The sequence below is a fragment of the Theropithecus gelada genome, chromosome 9, assembly GCF_003255815.1.
Source record: "Theropithecus gelada isolate Dixy chromosome 9, Tgel_1.0, whole genome shotgun sequence".
Classification (NCBI taxonomy): domain Eukaryota; kingdom Metazoa; phylum Chordata; class Mammalia; order Primates; family Cercopithecidae; genus Theropithecus; species Theropithecus gelada.
In genome coordinates this window covers 22,023,066-22,036,609 of record NC_037677.1, presented here as the reverse complement: position 1 = coordinate 22,036,609, position 13,544 = coordinate 22,023,066, and the positions used below count along the sequence as shown (strand labels likewise).

Here is a 13,544-nt window from a genome sequence, read left to right as displayed (position 1 = left end):
GAATTGCACGGTCCGGCAAGGAAACTGCTAGCCACTAGTGTGCTCTTAAAATGTGGCTAGTGCAAACTGAGATATACTGGAAAAAACACACAAGAGATTTTGAAGACTTGGGTACAAAGGCCGAGGTGGGTGGATCACCTGAGGTCAGGAGTTCGAGACCGGCCTGGCCAACATGGTGAAACCCTGTTTCTACTAAAAATACAAAAATTAGTCGGGCATCGTGGCGGGTGCCTGTAATCCCAACTACTCAGGAGGCTGAGGCAGGAGAATCGCTGAAACCCAGGAGGCAGGGGTTGCAGTGAGCCGAGATTGCGCCATTGCATTCCAGCCTGGGTGACAAGACTGAAACTCCATCTAAAAAATAAATAAATAATAATAATATAAAGTATCTTAAGTAATTTTTATATTGATTATATGTTGAAATAACAATATTTTGGATATACACAGTTTATCCTTGAACAACAAAAGTTTAAACTGCACGAGTCCACTTATATGTGGATTTTCTTCGGCCTCTGCCACTCCTGAGACAGTGATACCAACCCCTCTTTTTCCTCCTCCTCTTCAGCCTACTCTATGTGACGATGACAAGGATGAAGACCTTTATGATGATCTACTTCCACTTAATAAACAGTAAATATATTTTCTCTTCCTTATGATTCTCATAACACTTTTCTTCCTCTAGCTAATTTTATTGTACTAATACATAATACATATAACATACGAAATATGTATTAATCAACTGTTGATGTTTTTGGTCAGCAGTAGGCTATTAGCAGTTAAGTTCTGGGGCAGTCAAAAGTTATATGTGGATTTTGACAGTGTAGTGGGTCATCACCCCTAACTCCTGCATTGTTCAAGGGTCAAGTGTATTGGGTTAAACATATTACTAAAATTAATTTCACTGTTTCCTTTTATCTTTTCTTAAAGTGTGACTGCTAGAAAATTTAATATTACATACGTGGCGCATGTGACATTTCTGCTGGGCAGCGCTGCTCTGCATCTAAAATTCAAACTGATGATTCAAACTGAACACATTAGAAACTGACTCATCATATTCCAGACCCTGCTCCGTCACAGTCAGGACAGAATAAACCTCAGCCTTCAGGAGACAGATACACCGCATTACATTGGCCACTACTGTTGAGGAAATTGTCTAACAAAGCAGCTAATCCTAGGATCAATTACTTATGAATAGGCAACAGGGTGACTCTGGTCATTGTCAAAGCCCCTGTCAACATTCAGTCATTGGCAGCTGCAGCAGGAATGTTTGTACAACTGGAAAATAACACGACAAGCATTTGACAAGAAGCGGGCAGCAGGAGTTAGGAACAAAGACAGCCAGGGTTTTGCCAAAATATTGGATAAAATTTACCTGCATTCAAAGTCAGAAATGTTAGCAGTCACACATGTAATTGTGACACATTCTCTGCAGGTAATTGAACCACCCCGATGTGCCAAAATATTTTGCATTACCTGGCTCATGAACTCTTCCTCTTCGTCTAGACTGAAATCTGGAATCATTTTTTTACTAGGCTTTCCTTTATTCCCACATCCAAGCAACTATCAAATTATGATTCTACCAACACCCAGTATGCCACACCTACATTTTTTCCTCCTTAAAGAAAACCAGAGAAAGGAAACACAGGTTGTTATGCTTCCCCCATGACCCCACGAGTTCTGGGGCTCAGAACAGAATAGGAAAAAGAGGTTGAGAGAGACAATCTCCAGGTTGCATATTTTTGCTGGTAACACAGCATGGTAAAGGCCTGCCTCTATGTTATTGCAGAGTAATTTACAAAAAAAGTACCCCATTCTTTACAGTTTTCCTCCAGTAGAAATAACAGGCAGTTGGAAATGCAAACAGACTAAAGAGAAAGGCCCCCAAGAAACCCAAGGATAATCTGGGAAAGGCTCTAGAACACAACAGACACAATTTTCCTTCTTTGCTTTTTTCTTTTCTGTCCTTCACTCTAATCTTTCTTACTGCCTTTCTTTTTCTAATTCTACAGTTTCTCTTTACAGAAATTTTCCTAACTGTGTGGGTGGGCAAACAGTTTGATCACTTTACAAGATAGGATAATATTCGTAAATGATTTTGGATTATCTATTGTCTTGCATCTGAAGAAATCATTGTGAGTTGCATATACACCAGGTATTTATGTCAACTGAACCATTACATGTACACCTTAATACTTTTTTTTTTTTTTTGAGACAGAGTCTCGCTCTATCGCCCAGGCTGGAGTACAGTGGCAGTGGTGCAATCTCAGCTTACCGCAACCTCCACTTCCCAGGTTCAAGCAATTCTCCTGCCTCAGCCTCCCGAGTAGCTGGGACTACAGGTGTGTGCCAATACATTTTAAAACTTTTTGAGCTTAAACTAACTGGCAGTTGTCTAAGCATATGCTATATGTCAGACATTTCTACCTGGCTACCTAAATAGTTTTCTTTTTTTTTTTTTTTTAAGACTGCATACTTAGATTGTGCAAGTCCCTGTTCAATAAAAGTATGTATACTTTTAAATTAGAAATATCTTCCTTTTTGAAATGAGAACACAGTCATATTGAGACAATGGCCTTTTTAGCATTCTTGAACAACTCGAAGTTAATGTTCCAATATGTTTTTTATAATCTACTTTTAAAAATTTTTACTTAGTTTAAAAGATGCTTTTTTTTTTTTTTTGCCAGATTTTTGCTTGAAGAAACTAATCTGGCCTAATTTACATGCCGTAAAAACAGATTTATAATGGAAAGGTTGACACATTCAAATATAAATTGAGTTTAATTTCAGAAAAATTAACATCATATTCTTCCACTGGAATAGATTTCAATAATTAATTAAAATAATTGCCTCAAAAACGATTCCTCCTAAGATGTTTCGTATCTGGCATATCTAGATTTGACTAGATATGACTAACTGGAGTTTTTAACTCTTAGCTAAAACAACAAGTCCACTTTGGGCATCTATTTTAAGATGTAAATGCATCTGGTTGTCATAGGCTCCAAATGAAGGTAATAAATAGTAAAATGATATTGTACGAGGAAACAGGCTATAGAAAAGAACTAATATTTTAAATCAAATTTTCCTAATACATGTAAGCTGTTCATGTACTCTAAATATTTTTATATTTATTGCCAGCAAAATATTTTAGGTAGTTTGCAATGTGTAGATAAGTTAGAGTCTCTTTACAGAAACTTTCCTAACTGCCTACTGATGCACAGATTTAAACAAACGAACATGTCTTTGAATCTATCCATTGTTATTATGGTTTAGATTGACAAGCTCCACCTATTTATTGTTTCAGCCAGTTCCTTTGGTGTTTAGTTGGTGCCTATGGTTGCCTCTATCCTTTATTATTTATGTGTTAAGTAAACACTATAGCCAATAGAATTGTGAATACTACTGTTTGTTCATATGCTGTACATTTTCTTTCATCAATATCAAATTATGGAATTATTATTCTACTAAGGACATTTCTATGCTTTAATTTAGAAAAATTCTATCTCCATACAACTTTTCTGCAGCATAAATCATCATAACACACTGGCTGGGCATTGTGGCTCACTCCTGTAATGCCAACACTTTGGGAGGCCGAAGCGGGAGGATCACTTGAGGCCAGCAGTTCAAGATCAGCCAGGGCTGTATGGCAAGACCCTGTCTGTATACAAAATTAAAAGAATTACCCAGGTATGGTGGCATACACCTGTAGTCCTTGCTACTTGGGAAGGTGAGGCAGGAGGATCACTTGAGCCCAGGAGTTCAAGGCTGCAGTGAACTATGATTGTACCACTATACTCCAGCCTGGGCAACCCAGCGAGACCTTGTTTAAAAAGAAAAAAAAAATCTTGGTAACGCATGGCTTGAATGCAGCCATGACGCAGCAGGCAGGCACTTTTGTGTCTCTGAATACCTCCTTTAGAGAAATCTTAGTGATGCCTAAGTTTCTTTCCAGCCTACATTTACCACCAAACTTGGACTAAACCACAAAGTCATTCAACTGTACCTTTACTGCACCATTCTCATGTATGGTGATGCAGTTATCAACATCTTCTGAGAGTTGGTACAAGGCCTGAGCTGTCGCCCGATGCACGTTGGTGTCATTCGATTTCAGGTAACGCACTAGTGGAGCCACTGCTTTGTGCTCACCGAAGGCCACTCTATTCCTGCCCCACATACAGCAACGTGAAATAGCTTCTGCTAGATGATATCTCAATTTATTGTTATTCTGTGCAAAGGAAAATGAATTGGGATCTGTGCATTGTAATGACCCTGCAAAATCATATCGATAAGCACTTTATGTTTATTAACCATTAAGACACCAATGTGTCTAGAGAGAAGGGCCAGCTGGCTGACTACCTAGGTGATGTCTTGAAGGAACTAGTCTTTTTTAGACGGAGTCTCAGTCTGTTGCCCAGGCTGAAGTGCTGTGGTGCAATCACAGCTCACTGCAACCTCCGCCTCCTGGGTTCAAGCGATTCTCATGCCTCAGCCTCCCAAGTAGCTGGGATTACAAGTGTCCACCACCACGTCTGCCTAATTTTTGTATTTTTAGTAGAGAAGGGGTTTCACCATGTTGGCCAGGCTGGTCTTGAACACCTGGCCTCAAGTGATCCGCTCGCCTTGGCCTCCAAAAGTGCTGAGATTACAGGCGTGAGCCACTGCACCCAGCTGAAGGAACTAGACTTTTGGTAGGGTCACCCATGGACCAATGTTCAATCTTGAGTTATCTTTTTATGAACTGAATGTAGTCAGTGCACTCAAAGGTGACCAAGCATCTGACATCAGTCATTAGCTCAAGGCTAGATTTTCTTTAGAATAAGTCTACTACTACACAACACAAAATTACAGATTAGCAAGTTGTTTTGTAATCCAAATATTTAAAGTATATTGGATATTCTTAAAGGGATTCTGCACTTAACTGGGATAAGTGGACTGACTTGATTTCTCCACCCTAGGAATACATCAATATCAGTAATACACCTTGGTTCCCTTGGCTCCTAAGAGGGAGAAGACAGTGCAGGTTCCCTTGGCTCCTAAGAGGGAGAAGAGAGTGCAGCAAATCTGAAGATACATTTTGGGTCTTCCATTTTTCTTTCTGTATTTTTTGATGCAGCCTATATCCTTCTTCGTATATGTAATTGCCTTGTATGGGCATACTATAACTGAATCGGATGGTTTTGTGTTTATTAAGAGTACTGTTCTCTTGATTCAGGCAACAACTTGGTGTCCTTAACTGAATCTGACAGATACTCTTAGGAACTTGAAGTCTTCTAGACCAACCATCCTTCCAGGGTTTGAATTTCTGCTCTATGACTTTTCTGCCAAGTGTAGTGCAAGCTATGTTCTAATACCTCTGGTCATGGTGAAGTCATTGTCTCTCAAGGCTGCTTATTCTGTCTGGCACAGCTCTGGATAAACAATGCAATCATTGCCAAAGTCTTCTAGCTCAAGAATGCCATCGACTGAAGCTTGCTAAGCTGGGGGAGGCACATTTGACTTCTAACGTTGGCATGAACAACCATCAAGAATCATAACCATGATGTTGGTGGTGAAGATGATAGTTAACACTTACATAGTAGCGCTTGTATTTGCCACTTTACTTGCCAGTGGCAAATAAAAAAACAGCTTCTATTTTACAAGGATCTTGCAATATTAACATTTTACAGTTTAAAATACACTTTCACATATGTTAGTCTCAGAGAAACTAAATGAGTTGACCAAATCTCATACCTCATTAGCAATGGGTATTAAATTTGAATCCAGGTTTCTGGACTGAAAACTCATTGTTTTCATCATTACACCATGATAGCTCAGGACAACATGCATGTAAAACAAAAAGATACGTTACTTACTGTATTTGCCAGCTTGGACAACAAAGGAACAACTCCATGATCTGTAATAACAGCTAAATTTTCTTGATCTTTTGCTATGTTGGTAATGGCAGCACATACACTTGCCAAGACTTCTTTGTTATCTGATTTCAGTAAATTGACAATAAGTTCTAAACCACCAACAAAGGAACGAACCATTTCCCCAGCATCCTAGACAAAAATAAAAATAAAGGTGGTATCAAAACTAAGCCTACATTTAAGCATTTTTTAAGAGGCAGAAAGTAACAATACAGCTGTGAGGTACATCTCTGGCATGAAAGACTACTTCAGCTTAATTTATTTCTATATTACATATTATTTCCACATGTATATGTATAAAGTATGTGTGTGTACATATATATGTCTATATATATAAAACATACAAAAATTCAGTTTCAACAAATATTTATTGAATAACTATTACATGAGAGTCACTGTGTTAGCTACTGAGGATATCAAAGTTATTAAAGTACAGTTGATTCTTACTATTTGCAGTAGCTTTGCTCTGTAAAGTAACTGCAAACACTAGATTAGCCAATACTAAACTGTTTCTCTTAGGAGAAATATAGGATTAGGTTTCTGCAAACCTCTGGCTACAACATTTTCATCAGTTGACGGATACATAACCTTGTTTTATGTGTATTTCTGTTTGAAGACACCTGATTTCATATATTGTTCATGGCCAAGAGCATTATAGCTCATGCAGTGGAGCTTATTTAACACAGATATTTTCTCTTTCAGGCACACCACAGCCTTCTTGCCCTTACAAACCATAGGCAGCACCTCAGCACCACATCTGGGGGCCATTGTGAACAGTGAAATAACCAACAAAAACAAAAATCCAAAAATTACGGCACTAAATGGACTGCAAAATGGACACTTGCTTATAGTATGAGAACTGGAACAAGAAGGCAGAGAATCGCCTTCTTCAACCTCAGCTGAGAACATGTGCATTGGACAACTCACATACTTCACTTCTCTGTGCACGTCCAAGAATGACCGTATTGATTAGGGGGTTACAAGTAAATTTGAGCAAGTAGGCTAATTCCCAAGGAGAATCTGAATAATGTGGATCGACTCTATATATTCTTTTGCCACCATGTTGCTTACAACTGGTGGGGTAGATGGGCATTAAGAAATTACAAGAATAACAAATAGCACTGGAGGGAGGAGATGAAGAGACGACAATGACGTCACTCAACTAATATAAAGGTTCAAGGGCTGACTCCCCAAGGCCTAAGGGACAAAGAGTTATCCAGCATGAAAGGGATTCTGATTGGACAAATCATCAAGTTGCATAGATCTGAGAGTGAGAGAGAAGGTGATTTTTTTTTTTTCTAGTTCAGAATGACTGGAGTATAAAATAGGAAAGGCAGCATGGGAGAAAGTGAGACTCAAGAGGTGAGATTTTGAAGGCTCTCACCTTTAAGATCCTTCAGGAGGCATCTTGGTAAAGAGTTTGGAGTTATTTTTAAGGGCATTAGAAGGCCCCTGAAGAGGCTGAAGTGTGGAGGAAGGATTTTTATAAATTTTGTATCTTAGAAGATTTATCAGAATTACAGGGTGCAGGGTTGGGTGGATGCAAAGAATGGTATAGGGAACACAGGGCTATTTCACTAGTCCATATGGGAAGTGGTGATGGTGTGGGTGAGGGTGGTGGTCTCTGCCTGGAGAGAAGAGTGTGGATTTGGGAAACTTGCTTGGAGAAGATAGAGATGAGTGATTCGAGATGATTCCCATGTCTCTGGCTCAACTTAGTAGGGCTAATGTTGGAAAAGTTGGTTTGGTTTTGCTTGGTTTGGTTTTCTTGGGGTGGCATATGGTATTAGAAGACCTAATTTGAATGAAGTACTCACAGACGTTTAAGTGGAACTATCTAGGATGCAGGTGAATGTATGGGTTTCTGGAGCTTAGGAAAAACAAAAAAACAGGCTGGAAGTGGAGATTTGGAATTATCAGAATAAAGACTGTAACTAAAGCCATGCAAATTAGAGAGTGGGGAGTGAGGTGAGCGGGGAGTGAGGTGAGTGGGGAGTGAGGTGAGAGTGGGGAGTGAGGTGAGAGTGGGGAGTGAGGTGAGAGGGGGGAGTGAGGTGAGTGGGGAGTGAGGTGTGAGTGGGGAGTGAGGTGAGCGGGGAGTGAGGTGAGCGGGGAGTGAGGTGTGAGTGGGGAATGAGGTGAGAGTGGGGAGTGAGGTGAGAGTGGGGAGTGTGGTGAGCGGGGAGTGAGGTGAGAGTGGGGAGTGAGGTGAGAGTGGGGAGTGAGGTGAGAGTGGGGAGTGAGGTGAGTGGGGAGTGAGGTGAGAGTGGGGAGTGAGGTGAGAGTGGGGAGTGAGGTGAGAGTGGGCTCTTTCTGGTGTCCCAGGTGTGGGCCAAGGAAAAGGATATGTCAGAAGATCCTGAGGTCAGATCTCCTGGTTCCCTGAGGTCGTATGGGGGTGAGTGTAATGTCCACCAATGACTTGGCTCTATCATTTTCTCAAATAAAAATAATTCACATCTTTTGCCTCCCAGCGGTATATCAGGCGTGGTACTATGCACTTCACATAAGTTATTTCAGTTAAACCTCACAGGAATCATGCAAAATGGGTATTATTTCCATTTTAGATTTTTAAAAGGGAGGCTCAAAGAGATTGAACCTTATAAACTAGATTGTATCCCTCATGAAGGTAGGCACCACGTCTTACTCAACTGAGTGATCATTAGAAACCGTAAATCTGATCATCTCATCTCCATGCTCACCAAATTCTTCCACAGCGCCCCCTGCCCTTAGGATAAAATTCAAACTCCACAACGTTGTTTGCAAACCCTTCAAGGTGCACCCCTGGTTTATCTCTCCAGCCTCAACTTCCCTGCCTTGACACCTCTTCTCCAACCTCCCCTACACACACCCTGAGCCAGTGGCTCCCTGTATGAGCTAATAATAACAACCCTGGCACTCATTCCCTGAGAATGTGATTCATTAAGTCTGGGTGGGGTCCATTAAAATATTTGTATTTTAAAAAGCTCTCCAGCCAGTATTGGGAACACTACTTTATGAATTAGTCCTCAGGTTTCATGTCCTCAAATGTGCATGTCTCCACAAGTCTGCACAAAGCTTTTCTGTCTATCTTCCTCTTAGCTTGGGAATTCCTACACATCTTCAGCTGCCAACTAAGGTATGCTTTTCTTCAAGAAACTGTTCCTGAACCTAAAGTCTGGGTTAAGCGGCATCTTCCATCATACCTGGTTCTTGTGTATTACAGCATCTATTCACTCCTCGTAGTTGTGGTTTCTTTGTTTGCCTTTGACCCTGAACTGTAAGTTCCAGGAGGGCTAGGACTCTTTCTGTCTCGTTCACTGTTGTATGCCTGGTACCTATGCCACTTTCTAGCAGTTAGTAGATACTCAATTAACTGATACTCATTCATTGAATTTTATTGTTTGCAAACTCATAGCCTTAAAAGAAAACTTTCACTGTGGGTACAACAAACCAAACTAAATTCCTACTAAATGGTGAAGGCAGGACATGACTCGGGTTCCACCCAAGTGTGAGGGCAAAGCCACCTTCTCTGTGTAACATGTTGCCTTACGTGATTGCTGAGAGAAGTGACAGCAGCAATATTGGTGGCCCAGTTCTCAATACCAAATCTAAATACAATTTCTGATAGTTAGGACATACTTCTAAATTCTGTTGTATTCATAAGCTTATTTGGAAAATAGTTAATTGCTGTTCTTTGTAAAATTCTACAATGAAGATTTTTATGTAGTACTAAAGAAATTATTATATTTTCAATTGTCTTCTATACTGTTACTTTATTACAATTCTATGCATTAGGATGCTCTCAAATCAAAATGCTATAAACACGAATGTATTAACCTTGAAATATCCAACGCCACTTAATTCTAATTACCCTTTGAGGCAGTTAGTGGTGGTAGTTGGAGCAGTAGTATTTGCATGTCACAGATGAAGAAAACCCAGAGGAATAAATTAATATGTAAAGGGTAAAATGACAGAGTGGTAGAAGCAGGATTTGATTCCAGATCTGTCTGAACCCAGAGCCCCTTCACAATATTGAGATTTGTAAATCCTAACCATATACTTGGCTCAAATGAGGCCATGCACATGTAAATTCAAAAGCAGAAACAGCAGCTCTTGGAATTTCAGGGGACTTCAAAAGCATAGCCCCAAAGCTCAACTTTTCCAAGGATCACCTTGGTCCAACTGTGTTGCTATAAAGGAATACTTTATAAATTACTGGGTAATTTATAAAGACGATAAGTTTATTTGGTTTATGGTTCTGCAGGCTTTACAAGAAACATGGTATTAGCATCTGCTTCTGGTGAGGGCCTCAGGAAGCTTCTATTCATGGAAGAAGGTGAAAGGGAGCAGGCATCACATGGTAAAAGGAAGGAGGCAAGAGATGGGAGGGAGGTGCCAGACTTTTTAAAAGACTTTTAACAATCAGTTCTGGCGGGAACTGATAGAACAAGAACTCACTCATTACGAAGCTGGCACTAAGGCATTCATAAGGGATCAACCCCCTCGACCAAAACTCCTCCCATTAGGCCCCACTCCAACAATGGGGATCAAATTTCAACATGAGGTTTGGAGGGGAAAATATCCCAACTATCTCAGTGATGTTGTATGTGTCAATAGTCTCATACATTTGTCAATAACAAAATCACAGAACTTCTTTTTTTTCTCAAGAAAAATGGGAGGAATTCTGGACAGATGATAGTGGCAAAGTGTTTGAATCTTACTCTCCCTATGAAAACAGTGCAGATAGTAGAGCAAAACAAAAAACACAACGAACAATATACACCATAGTAGGTGAACGAGGTATCCACACTGACCCCAAAGCACAAGCGGACTTGGAGGGACAAACTAGCAACCACAGTGGGAAGGCAGAGGCATTTGGGAAGGTCTTGAGAGCCAAGAAACCCCAAAGGGCCATGAAATTCTCACTGGAAAGTTCCAGAACAGCAGCAGAAGCAGCTGGGAATGGACTTTTCAGGCTGCGATGAACAGATAAGACTACAACACCACAAAGTCTGATGGTGCTGGGGCATTCTGTTAGGCCTGAGTTCCATGAATTCGTAAAACTACAAACTGAAGCGTTTTCTGGGACAAAGCCCTGCACGGAAGAGAAACTACAAGGAATTGCACCATCCAAATTGAGTAAGGCAGGGACACTGGGATGAAGGACTAAGAAATTTCAGATAAAAAGAGACGGTGGAAGCAGAGGGGCCAGAATGCACCCTGCATCATTGTGAAGATGACAACAGAATCCTGGGAATCAAGAAAGTAGCAGTGCCATCCTGGTCCACATCTCCCTTCTAAAAGACCATGAAACTCATTTCACTTACAAATGAGCAAGGGCCAGGTGCGGCAGCTCACGCCTGTAATCTCAGCACTTTGGGAGGCTGAGGTAAGCAGATCACTTGAGGTCAGGAGGTTGAGACCAACCTGGTCAACACAGTGAAATCCCGTCTCTACTATAATACAAAAATTAGTTGGGCATGGTGGCGTGCACCTGTAATCCCAGCTATGGAGTCTGAGGCATGAGAATCGCTTGAACTCAGGAGACGGAGGTTGCAGTGAGCTGAGATTACGCCACTGCACTCCAGCTTGGACGACAGAGCAAGACTCTGTCTCAAAAGAAAAAAAAAAAGGAACATAAAAAAGACTCCAGTCAATTTCCATATAGAGTTATTATAAGAAATAAAAAACATGAACAGACACTTCTCAAAAGAAGACGTTTCTGCAGCCAACAAACATGAAAAAATGCTCAACATCACTGATTGTTAGAGAAATGCAAATCAAAATCAATGAGGTACCATCTCATGCCAGTCAGAATGATGATCATTAATAAGTCAAGAAACAACATGTTCTTGAGTCTGTGGAGAAATAAGAACGCTTGTACACTGTTGGTGGGAGTGTAAATTAGTTCAACCATTGTGGAAGACAGTGTGGTGATTTCTCAAGGATCTAGAACCAGAAATACCATTTGACCTAGAAATCCCATTACTGAGTATATACCCAAAGTAATATAAATCATTCTATTATAAAGATACATGCACACATATGTTTATTACAGCACTATTCACAAGAGCAAAGACATGGAATCAACCCAAACGTCCATCAATGATACACTGGATAAATAAAATATGGTACATATATATACCATGGAATATTATGCAGCCATAAAAAGGAATGAGATAATGTCCTTTGCAGGTACATGGATGAAGCTGGATGCCATCATCCTCAGCAAACTAACACAGGAACAGAAAACCAAACAACATATGTTCTCACTCATAAGTGGGAGTTGAACAATGAGAACACATGGACACAAGGAGGTGAACAACACACACTGGGGCCTGTTGGGGCACAGAGGGAGGGAGAGCATCAGGATAAATAACTAAGGCATGCAGGGCCTAATACCTAGGTGATGGGTGAATAGGTGCAGCAAACCACCATGGCACACATTTACCTATGTAACAAATCTGCACATTCTGCACATGTATCTTGGAACTTAGAATAAAAGAAAAGAAAATAAAAATAAATAATAAAATTTCCCTGTAAACATAAAAAAAGAGAATAAGGAGCAAAATCATGCTCTTATGTAATGAAAGCACATTAGAAAGACATGCCTACAAAACAGATGAAAACTGTAAGATAAAATTTCAATAGGAGCTAAAGGAAAATAATACAAGCAATGAGGGAAAAACCTAAATTAGAATTGCTGAAGTTGTAATTAGGTGATGAATTTGAAAAACAACTTTTTAAAAGACAGATGAAAGACATCCATAAAGAATTAAATATAAAATAAAAATGTATTTTTGAAATGAAGAGTGAACTAGAAGGAGCACAAGAACAAATAAAGACAATGGATAATCTTTTTCAACAGAAGATCTGAAAACTGAAAGGTAATGTAAAAATAGTTAACAAAAAATTCAAGGCAACAAATAGGCAGAGAAGTTCTAACACACGTATGTAAGAGTCCCCAAGAAAGAAAACAAACCTCTACAATAGGGCATATTTTAAAATCTAGAATAAAAAATCTTTCTCCTGAAATAAATAAAACCTGAGAGTATACTGAAAAGTTATATATTTGGAAAAATTGACCCAGAATGGGGTAATGTAAAGATATAGTCTGGTATAACTTCTGGACTTAAAAAAAACAATTCTATAATCAGCCAAGCAAAAAGACCAAGTCACTTTTTTTTTTTTTTTTTTTTTGAGATGGGGTTTCGCTCTTTGCATGATCTGGGCTCACTGCAACCTCTGCCCCCCAGGTTCAAGTGATTCTCCTGCCTCAGCCTCCTGAGTAGCTGGGATTACAGGCGCATGCCACCACACCCAGCTAATTTTTGTATTCTTAGTAGAGATGGGGTTTCACCATGTTGGCCAGGCTGGTCCCGAACTCTTGACCTCAGGTGATCCACCCACCTCGGCCTCCCAAAGTGCTAGCATTACAGGCATGAGCCACCATGCCCGGCCAACGAAGACACTTCTAAGGGAAAGAGTAAGACATTATCATTAGACTTTCCAATAGTAATGTTTGATGATGAGGGGAAGGGAGTGATACCTCTAAGCTACTCCAGGAAAGAAAATGCAAATCGATGTTCTAATATTGAGTCAAAATGACCTTCAAAGTAAAATATATATATATATAGTTGAAAATATAAAACTTTT

General features: G+C 39.9%; 1 protein-coding gene across 2 annotated transcripts in view; it reads right to left on the bottom strand.

Moving 5' to 3' along the window:
- The window catches only part of ARMC4 (armadillo repeat containing 4), a 192,593-nt gene that overhangs the window by 50,426 nt on the left and 128,623 nt on the right, over positions 1 to 13,544 (bottom strand). For both annotated transcript variants that reach the window (XM_025396823.1, XM_025396824.1), the window contains 2 exons: positions 5,850 to 6,038; positions 4,001 to 4,222 (listed from right to left, as the gene is read on the bottom strand). In XM_025396823.1, the coding sequence (XP_025252608.1) occupies positions 4,001 to 4,222; positions 5,850 to 6,038 (411 nt within the window). The remainder of the gene's footprint in view (positions 1 to 4,000; positions 4,223 to 5,849; positions 6,039 to 13,544) is intronic.